Source organism: Lygodium microphyllum, chromosome 16 (assembly GCF_053477565.2).
Source record: "Lygodium microphyllum isolate KBCC chromosome 16, Lygodium_microphyllum_v1.1.10, whole genome shotgun sequence".
In the NCBI taxonomy this organism is placed as follows: domain Eukaryota; kingdom Viridiplantae; phylum Streptophyta; class Polypodiopsida; order Schizaeales; family Lygodiaceae; genus Lygodium; species Lygodium microphyllum.
The window spans coordinates 2,836,362-2,847,086 of NC_141150.1; the positions used below are offsets into that span (position 1 = coordinate 2,836,362).

Here is a 10,725-nt window from a genome sequence, read left to right on the forward strand (position 1 = left end):
TAATCTTGGTTAATCATATACCATTCACATGGTATCAGGTCATCCCTCTTATCTCCATAACTCTTGCAAAAACTTATTTCTCTGAAATTAAGTTTTTAAAATTCAAGTTATGTAAAAGAACCGAGGGCTAGGTTCACATTTAGATAATAAACATAACAATCATCAATATGTGTGGCTACTCGTTATTTACAAATTTTGCTTCCATTTCAAACATGTTCATGAAGCCTAATTGTAAGAGCTCTCATCTTTTACATGGGTAGTCAGGGATATTCAACTTTTTAAATTTCCCTAAAAACTATGATTTTGTGATTGGTTTTTCGCCATGCATTGCTTATTTGGGATTAGATGGATCAATCATATGAAGAAATGGTATCTAACCACGTAAGATCGCGTTTTGGAATACCTCTATAAAAGGTGAGAGCTCTCATCTTTCAGGTAGTTAGTGAAAGCTCTCACCTTTTAGACAGGTAGTGAGAGTTCAATCAAACTTTTTAAATCTTTGTAAAAACTGCAGTTTTTAATTAATTTTTTTCCATGCATGGATTGTTTATGATCTCGGGTTGGGGGAGGGGGGTTTACCCATAAATATGTAAACATATCATGTGGGTTCCAATGAAAGGATTTTCAGAATGCCATTTTTACATACAAATGGGTGCCATATAAAAGGGTTGTTGACAAATTGAGTACACATGATATAGAGGAACTACATATAAGGTTAGACGTTGCAATTTTGGACTAGCATGAATAGTAATATTCAACAATCTTATATCTAGTTCTTAGAAAACTAATTATTTATCATGCAAAGTTTGTTTGCATTTATTTCCAAGGACCAAGTCTTAGGGTTGACCCTTTTTACCGTGGAAAATTTAGGGCATAAAAAGAAAAGCTAGCCATCAAAATATGAGTATAATACAAATATTGCACAATTTTACTTTTGAGATGTTATTCAACATAGCAAGGTTTAGAGGGTGTGAAGGCCCCTATATTCCAATGAAAGAAGAGGATCGAGTATAATTCATGTTTGTCATTATTTTCAAAGCCTTGGATACTTAGCCAATTTCTATATTTCCTCCATGTTAGTGGCCTCACAAAAGCACTGAATTTAACAAAAGTAATAGCCAAAGTAAAATAGGAATCCAAATTGGCCCTCTGTATCACCAAACTGATACTATTTCTCCAAAATCTTAATTATACAAGATTTTGCATCGATGGTATCCAACTGGCCATTCATATAGCCTACTCAGATTTCCATTTGAACTAGCAAAAACCTTTAGTAGTCCAAAAAATTGACCCAATAAAGAAAGGAGAATGGCCATGCTCATGTGGCCAAGTAGTGGGCATTGAGATAGCCTACTCCATCTTCCATTTCAACTAGTAGCAACCTTAGTTAGATTTTTGACCCCATTATGGAAAGGAAATGGCCGAGCTCATGTGCACTTGTGCAACGCCATTGATTTGAAGTCCAAATGATTATAAAAGGTCTACAAATTTGTACATTTAGTCGAAAATACATCTCTAGGCCTTGTGTGGCCTGCCAATATACTAATTTGGGTTCCACGACATGTAGTTGCATTCGTAAGATGCACATGGTAGATAGGAGGAGGAAGCACATGACTATCATGGAACTATCGATTTGTGCAAAGATACAAGAAGGGTCGATGGTTTGGGGTATTGCTTGTAAGTTGAAGAAGATTAGGGAGAGAGAGCTAGCCTAGAATATCCCTAGAATATCAATGTGTCAAGGGGAGAGACCCGGCCATAGTAGCCTAGATCAATGCATCCTAGACTTGGTATGTTCTGCGATTTATTCATACAAACAACCTATTTGCGCTTCTGATTAAGGTACATCATGTACATCACACAAGAACTTAGAAGGCTTCGGAGTTTGCCTCGGAATTTAGCCTTGGTGATTTGTCATGTGGAGCAACTTTGATAGAACTCAAGACCACATAAGGAATATCATGGCGGCTAGTCAACGATGCGACGAGGTTCTCGAGGGACTCCTGGTGGTGGGCTCGGCAGGAGAGATACAAGAGGACGGTGGCGAGCACGCTAGTGAGGATGACAGAACTGCGGATCGTTACGACCGCAACGGCGACGGCGAAGTGTATGGGAGAAGCAGACGTGGGAATATCCTTGGCCGCGGCAAGCAAGCGGGTCAGAGCGACGCCGGCAACGGAGAAGAAGACGACTAGACACAGCGCCGCACCAGCGTTTCCCCATGATCTGGTGCTCGACAGTGGCGAACGGCCGGCCACAAGATGCGCGCTCCTAGCCAAGGCGCCGTAGCCAGACCTGCCCTCCAGCACGGCCACGCCATCGGCCAAACTCCACACTGTCGCCAGGCACATGCCGGCCACCAGCGTGGCGATCCCTTCCACCAGCACGACGTTATTCGGCCACTCTGGCCTGGTCCGCGCGTTTGTGACCAACACCAGGATTATGGCACACACTATCGACGCGACTAGCGCGAAAGCCAGCCAGGCCAGAACGGTGCATAGCGCTGTGAGGAAGAGACTCTTCCACGCCTTACGCGCCACCGCAAGAGACGCCTTCAGGCTCTGTAGGAACTGGCCGCGCGGTACCGCCCCTGCGTTGATATTCAGGTATGCCTTGCAGAGGCTCACTGTCAAGGCCGGCACTGACACGAAGAAAATGAACAGGGAGCAGAGAATGGATGGCCACGCTTGCTTGATGCTTGCAGGCTCCATCCGATGTGCGATATCGACAAGCTGGTCTGCTGCTGCAGGATCTGCCATGGCAGCAGCATAAGCCTTGTAAAAGTCATCTGCCAAACGGCCCGAGATGAGGTCCCACGCAACGGCGGAGCTGAGAACTTCCTGCCTGTAGGTGACGGCTGAGAGGATAGCGTAGGGCAGAAGCACTAGCGCTCCCGAGAGTTGGATAAGATGCTTCGGGTTGCTCGTCAGCATTCGAGCAGCCCCACGAAAAGCTCCCTTCCAGCCTAAGTTCGACTCTCCACGATACAGTGTTTCCATTTTGATCTCTCTCTCTCTCTCTCTCTCTCTCTCTCTCTGTGTCTGTGTCTGTCTCTGGACCAGACCTGTATACGTAGCTGATCGTTGAACTTTTCAACTCAGCTTGTTCATTAGTTCTTAGGTTCTAACGTGATTTCTTCCACGAAATTGTCGAGTTTGAGAAATGCATATTTTTGGGGCTCGTTCTTTCGTCACTACCTTTATTAATAAATGTATATATTGTGTATCATTGCCATGTTTGTCAATTGGCGTGTACTATGATCGATTGTGGAATCTAATTTTTATTTATTTATTTTCTCATGCTTTGTTTTTTAAAATATGGTTTGATCACCGGTAACTTTGAAGTCTTAATCCCAAGTAATCATGGGCCCATGATCAAGCATGGAGAAGACTTTCATACTATACAGTGGCAAAAGAAAACCAGGGTGAAGTTCTGATCTTCAAGATTGAAAGGCTCACTTAAAGGTATTTCTTGGATAACAATACCTATCTTGGTCCAAAGTCTTTGTAGATGAAAATCTATTTTTTTCTACTATTATAATGTTATGATATAGTAGCCCTATTGATTCTTATATTCCCATTGGAGATTTTGTTTGGTATGACTTGCATATGTTGTAATAAATTGATTTTCGTAGCACTAAACAATGGAAACTAGTGTTCGCACACAAGGAATGTTGTTGTGTGAAGCTACTTCGGCGAGGGAAGTGAAGGAATGATCAATTGTGGAATTTGATTTTTATTTAGATATTTTCTCATGCTTTGTTTAAAAAAAGAAATGAAAACCAAGGTGACGTTCTAAAATTCAAGATTGGAAGGTTCACTTAAAAGTATTTCTTGGCTAGGAACTTCTATTTTGGACAAAAGTCTTCCTACACTATACTCTATTTTTGTCTACTATTACAATATTGTGATAGAGGGGGTCCTATTGATCGTTGTATGCTCATTGGAGATTTGGATGGCATAAGCTTGATAGTTGTAATATATTAATTTCCTAGCACTAAAGAGTGGAAATGATCACCATTTCGTACAATTACAAGGCCTCTGAACTAACTAATCCATAAGTATGCAAACTTCATGGATATTTTTATTCATTTCATGTAATAATGTTTCATATATTTTTCCTTGGCCTCACTCAATGTATGTAACATAGACAATAACTATTGACCTATCTAAGATATAAATAGAAACTAGCAAACACAATACTATTGTTTCCACTATAGACTAAAGAGAATTATTTAGGCACAATCTATTACTCTAGCCATAATTGGTTCATTTGTGCAACACAGATGATTTCAAAATAAGCAACATGACTACTCTAATGTTTTTTACTAATTTGTTAAGTTTTAAACCAATGGTTTAGCCTTCTTAACCAACCAACATTGATTGACTATGCTCTACTCCACTTAGTAGATGAGTACTTAAGATTGCTTGAATACAAGTATCTAGTTTGATGATAGCATAATAGTCAAATCTTCTTATGAAAATAATTGATATTTGAAGAAGATTTTTGTTGCGGCAACCTTTTGAGAAGTTATTCAACTTCTTGGAGTGTACACACATTAATGCTACCTTCAAAGGAGTTATGTAAATGCACATAACAAAGCTTTCTTAATGTTAACTTGACCTCTTGACCTTTTAACTCCAAGTTCTTTGAAATTGTTTGTGCTACAATGTTTGTGACTCTATTATGTTGAGTTATTTCATGTTGAACCACATATAGGTCATCAAATAAGCAATTAGGGGATTGGTTATGCTTGAAGCTAGTAGATGAGTACTTAAGAGCCCTTGAATGCAAGCATCTAATTTCATGATAGCATAATAAAAAAATATTTCTATGAAACTAGATGATGTTTTACAAATAGTTTTATGCTTCTCCCAACCTTATGAGAAGTTATGCAACTCCTAAGAAGGTACAAGCATCAATGCTACCTTTAAAGAAGTCCTGAAAATGCAATGGTTCCTTTATGTTAACTTAACCTTTTAACTCCAAAGTTAATGAATTATTTTGTGGTATTATCTTTTTTGGTCTTTTAGGCTAAGTTAATAATGTTGAATCACATGTTTCGTATCAAAGAACCAACTAGGGGATAATCGACTATGCTCTATTACATTTAGTAGATGAATAATTAAGAATGCTTGAATGCAAGTATCTAATTTCATGAGGACCTAATAGTCAAATCTTATTATGAAACTAGATGATCTTGGAAGAAGGTTTTTGTTCTTTTCACAACCTTTTGAGAATTTATATAGCTTCTTGGGAGGTACACATGTTAATGGTACCTTGAAAGGAGTTCCACAAATGCCTATAACAACGGTCTTTTCATATTATTGTTAAATATTCATTTTAGTACTCATCTAAGTTATGCATTGGAAGCATTTCTCTAGAGTAAGATGTCACCACCTAAATAGCCTTCAGTTAGTGGGGAAACAAAAAATAGTGCAATAACATTATAATTTGAAATGTGATCCAAATTTACTTTGCTTTTGCATAATTCCATCTTAGAAATTGTTTTAAAAAGTAGTAAACATTATGTTAAAGTGATAAAAAGATATGTATAGCACTCTTGAGATGCAATAAGGCAATCCTAGATTCTACTAGATGCTAGCTTCTAGAAAAGAGCTTAAATGTCTAGCTTTTGTGCTTATTTTCATAGGGGCTACTAAACCATCCAAAAAATAGTTTGCTATGCCTTTCATAGGTATCCTCCTCACTTTCTTTCAAAAGATAATGACCATCCTCTACCTCTAGAAAAACACTATTGTCACACCATGCAAGATACATACTACCTTTATATCTCATTCTCAAGGCTCTCTCTATTACCGAATAATGGCATTTTCATTGCAAAGTTATCACTCAAGTTTGTAAACTTAAACCATTTCTTGACTTTGTTCGACACTAGGGTAATGTGTGCACACTCCCACACACTTTTCTCTCTCTTTAGACCTCATGCAATACTCAAGGGATTCGTCACACACACACACACACACACACACACACACACACACACACACTCTCTCTCTCTCTCTCTCTCTCTCTCTCTCTCTCTCTCTCTCTCTCTCTCTCTCTCTCTCTCTCTCATGCATCCATTGAGCTTCCTCAACAGGATGATTGTGGAATTTGACAAGATAACGAGGATAAGTATTTCCAATCCTAGTGGTCATATAGTCAACATCAATAATTGTTTCAAGGATTAGGATTTCATGGTCATCTGTAATCAAGGGTGGTGATTCATAAACAGGGTGAACTGAAAGAGAACCTTTGAAGGGACGTAAAAGACTAATGTGAAAAGTGTTGTGGATTTTCCAATGATAAGGTAACTCTAATTTGTAAGCATTTTTTATTAAGGCTTGATTCTGCTCTGATCCACCAATCTGATGAGCCATTAGGTGGGTTGCACACCTTGTAGGCCTAGATCCTTCATTGTCACATCCGTCATAATGTTCATTGATGAACCTCCATCAATCAGTGCATTTGCAATGAAGCAGCCTTCTATCCATACGCTAGTCTCTGGGGTACCTAGATCTAGGAAGGTGTTAGCCACGTCCACTTCCTTTACAGGCTCTGGAGCTTTGTTGGACTTTGTCGCTGTTGAGGGAGCAATCCTTAAGCCACATCTTCTTGTCAATATACTTTTGAACCTAGCAACATTCCCTCGGGGTGGGATAGCAATTGTCCTCAATTGCTATTGGCTAGATGTGGAGACAATAAATTGGAATAAGGCAAGTATACCCATTTTGGGCACATACATTTTTTCTCAAACTGAGTTTTGATTAGAAATAAGCCGATTGTTAGGCATTAATGTTGGCATGGTGTGTTGACAGGTCACCACCATGGCAGGACAAGACAAAGGGGGCAAACTCCCATTCTCCAAAGAAGAGATGACCAAATGCGGCATCAACATCGAAACACAAGGATTCAGTTAGTTCACTTTCAAGCACACATTGAATCTGGACGAGGCCATCCTAGAGGAACCTGCAATCAAAGACTTGGTGGACAGATGCCACCTCCACAAGTATGTGGAAAAGGTGGGGCAGGCCGTGGATTACAGCATGTATGCAGATTTCCTGAGGAACTTCGACAAGAGTAGGAACTATGGCATTGTCACAGTAAGGACAGGGGAGCAGGAAAGAAGAATCGAAGTGCCCCTCAATGCAACAGTCATAGAAAAGGCCCTGGGGCTCGTGCCCAAGAAAGAGAGATGGCCGAGACGAGATGTTTACGCCATGCTGGGGGTGAAGAAAGAAGCGGTGCACACTGTGGATGGAATCAGCTTGGCTGACATCCCAGACCCAGCAGTGAAATTACAAGCGAAGATGATCCATACCCTCTTCTCAGGCCAATGGTACAATGCATTGATAAATAGGATCGGGGTCCCGCTGTTGGAAAGCATAGCTGCAGGAGTCCCTGAAGAGATAGACTGGAATGGGTTCGTACAGAAAACCATTCAAAGTTCAGCTACCCTCCTCACCCCGGTTGAAGCACCAGCAGGAGGAGAATCCCCTGCCTCAAGCGCGCGGCAGCTACAATCAGATACGGGGGTATCCTGACAGCCATCATAGATGAAGCAATAAAAGATGAGGGTGTCATGGATGAGGAAGCTGCGCATCAAATCCCACCTCACCACGAAGGAGGGGAATCAAGTGAAAGAACAATAAGCGACAAGGGAGAGCAGGAGGTGCTGCCTACACGAGCGAGCAAACCCGAAGAACAAAACAAGAGTGACAGGAGACAGAAGGAGAAGAAAGAGAAATTAAGTAAGGAAGAACGGGCTGACATCAAAAGGGCTCAAAGAGAGTCTCGAAGAGCTGAGGAAGAAAGGAGGAGGAAAGAGGAGGAGGAGCTTGCAAGGATAAGAGAGAAGTCGAAGAAGGTAGAAGAGGACAGGAAAAGAAGGGTGGGAGAAGAAGCCGAAGAGCAGTGACTGAAGGAACTGGCTGAATTGGCAGAAGCTACACAAAGATCTATGGAAGAGACCCATGGGGGTGGAGAACTCGAAAGCTGAAGCCAGTGCAAGTGTGGAAGGAGCTCCAGTGGTGGTGGGCAAGGGCAAGTCCCTCCTACATCCACTTCCTTTCTCCTTTGTGTCGACAAGGGGGGCTCAAACTACGACTGCAACCACCACACAACCCACACCTCCCCTCGACACGGCACAGCTCATGACCATGGTGCAGATGCTAGTGAGCAAAGTGGTCGAAATTGTGCCTGAAACTAGATTGAAAAGGCCCACCGCCGCAAATGCAGAGTCACGACAAGACCCTAAACGACAAAGGCTGGAGGCATCGACTACCACGCCCCATACTCCCATGCCTACTGACACTGACTATGACGCATATGTGGCCGAGCTACTGACACAACTGGACAAGGCAAAAGAAGAGAAGAAGGTGGCCTTGCTGGAGCTAGAGAAAGAAAAGGAGACGTCAACGGCCCTCAGGCTAGAAGTCTCAAGGCAGGAAGCCGACAGACGGAGAGAAATAAAGGCCCTGCAAGACCAACTAGCAGAAAAAACGAAGGAAGCCCAAAACAATGAAAGCCGCCTTAGACAAAGGCTGGAGGACGAGGAGCAGAGCTTAGTGGCGGAACAAAGGAACCTAAAGCTACTGATGCAGCAATACAGTGATCTATAGCAAAGGGTCGCCCAAGTGGAAATGCTCTACCAAGGGGTTCAGGAAGGCGAAGCCACTGTTCCACAAGAACATGCCATGGAGCCTCAGTCCTGGCGGGAGCTAGAAGAACAGAACAAGTTAATAAGTGAAATCAAATTCCTGAAGAGTGAAGGGCCAGGAGTCTCAGCAGAGCTGAAGCAAAACGGCTACAGAATGAAGTGCAAAAATTGTAAGATGCGCTGGAGACCTCCTAGGAAGACATAGAAGCCCTCATGGCCATGGCCTTCAATTAAAAAAGGCTATTCCTCACTGAAATCCAAAGCCAAGACAGCTGGTGCAGGAAAAATCAGAAATCCTGGCCGAGGTGCACCATAGGCTCAGCATTGTCGATCAAGCAAGAGGGATTGCTGAAGAACAGCTAGCTCAGAAATTAAGAGAAAGAAATAAGTTATGGTTTTTATCAAATGAGCAGCAATAGGTAGTAACCACCCTGGCAAGCCAACTGGAGGAACAAAGGAAAAGAATGGAGGAGAGAGCCATGGAGTGGGAAAGGAAAAACTTTGACAGGGTAAGGGACTTAACCGAACGCCTGGCGATGGCAGAATGCGAAAGAATGCTTGCCGAAGCTAGGGTTGAGGCTGCAAAAATAACCACTAAGACTCAGCGGCAGGCCTTCCTCAACACGGTGCTCCACGTGACGCAAGCTGAGGGCGATGATCCAATGGAAAAGGTAAAAAGAAAGTTGGAGCTAACCACCCGAGCTCTAAGATACGGTCTTCAAGAGTGGGAGCTTCCAACAAGTACAGGAATCACCAAAGAGCAACAATTCTACTACCTACGTTGTACGGGCCTTTCCACTGCTGAGCTCAAGGAGTTAGGTTTTCAGGAGCAGGAGTAGCCACCACCACCACCACCAGTCATTGCCCCTGTGGTTGAGTGAAATGTCGAAGAGGGTCCGGATTTCGAGCAAGATGATGACGAAGAGCCGCAAAGGATGCCGAGTCCGCCTCAACCCAAGATCCCACAGGAGGAACCTGCAGATGTCGATCTACCCGAACACATAGTTGCAGCAAGGAGAAGGAGACAAGAGTTAGTTGAGGAGGCCCAACGCCAAGCACGCACACTTCCATGACAACTCCCTGAGGAGCCCATGCCACTGAGAAATGATACACATCCTGTAGACTGGCCCCAGGAGTTGGTCATCTGGCGTCAGCGAGAGTTACATAAGAGGCCGTTCGAGCTTTCATTTGCTTTCCCACGCTCTCTGGACCAGGCTCTGCCTCTAGGAGTCGTAGCCAAGATCAAAGATTTGGCTAACGAACTTGCAAACAGATGGATGGAAGAAAGAAGCATGATAATGACTAGGTGGAGACAAGAGCCACAAGAGTACCTGGAAGACAAGGTCAATCTGGTTCCCAAAACCGTCCAAGGCTATGAGGCACAGCCGAAATGGCGAAGGAGGATTTGGGACACCAATTTTAATGCATGGACCGCATTTTGTAGTTCACTCCCCGAAGAGCGTAATGATCCCATATACATGCCCTACCCCCATAGGCATGGAGTGGACTATGATAGAGATTTACATGGGGATTTTGACTTCCTGAAAATATATAATGTAAATGCTAGGATCCTTGAGGAGTGCTTAGTGTTTAGGGTAGAAGACATACTTCCCTCCATAAATCGTTTTCTTGTAGACTTTTCTTCCTGCCCTGATCCAGCATTTTTGACCACTTGTAATTACCTCCGACTTATCAAATTTTTGCTACTCCAGAAACCTGCAGTAGAGGAAGCCCATCTCCCCCCACTCTTTTTTGATATTAACCTAGGAATAGATAGTAGAGCCATGACTAGGTTGATGATGCGTGCTATTCTCCTCCCTGCCTTTTGTCTAGAGCTCTTAGAAAATATGAGTGACACCTGCTTTGCAAGGTGTAATCACCCCTTCTTGTCCACCACTCCTCTGAGAGCTAAAGCTGGTATTAAAGAGTACCTACAAAGTCGCGCATTCTTATCACAATGCCTGCAACCGCCCCATGACTAAATCAGTGCCATATACCTTGCCAAATGTACTCTCTCCCATTCTCAAAAAAAAAGAAAAAAAGACGAATTCACTACTAAACAG

At 42.6% G+C, this 10,725-nt stretch overlaps 1 protein-coding gene across 1 annotated transcript; it reads right to left on the reverse strand.

Moving 5' to 3' along the window:
- Positions 1-1,404: 1,404 nt before the first annotated feature.
- Positions 1,405-3,133, reverse strand: LOC148022468 (uncharacterized). The gene has a single exon (XM_087695438.1). It carries the CDS (start codon positions 2,997-2,999, stop codon positions 1,869-1,871), a length of 1,131 nt encoding a protein of 376 aa, XP_087551564.1. The 5' UTR covers positions 3,000-3,133; the 3' UTR covers positions 1,405-1,868.
- Between the last annotated feature and the right edge of the window lie 7,592 nt (positions 3,134-10,725).

Coding starts and splice junctions, on each gene's coding strand:
- LOC148022468 (XM_087695438.1), bottom strand. CDS start 2,999: ATGGAAACACTGTATCGTGGAGAGTCGAACTTAGGCTGGAAGGGAGCT.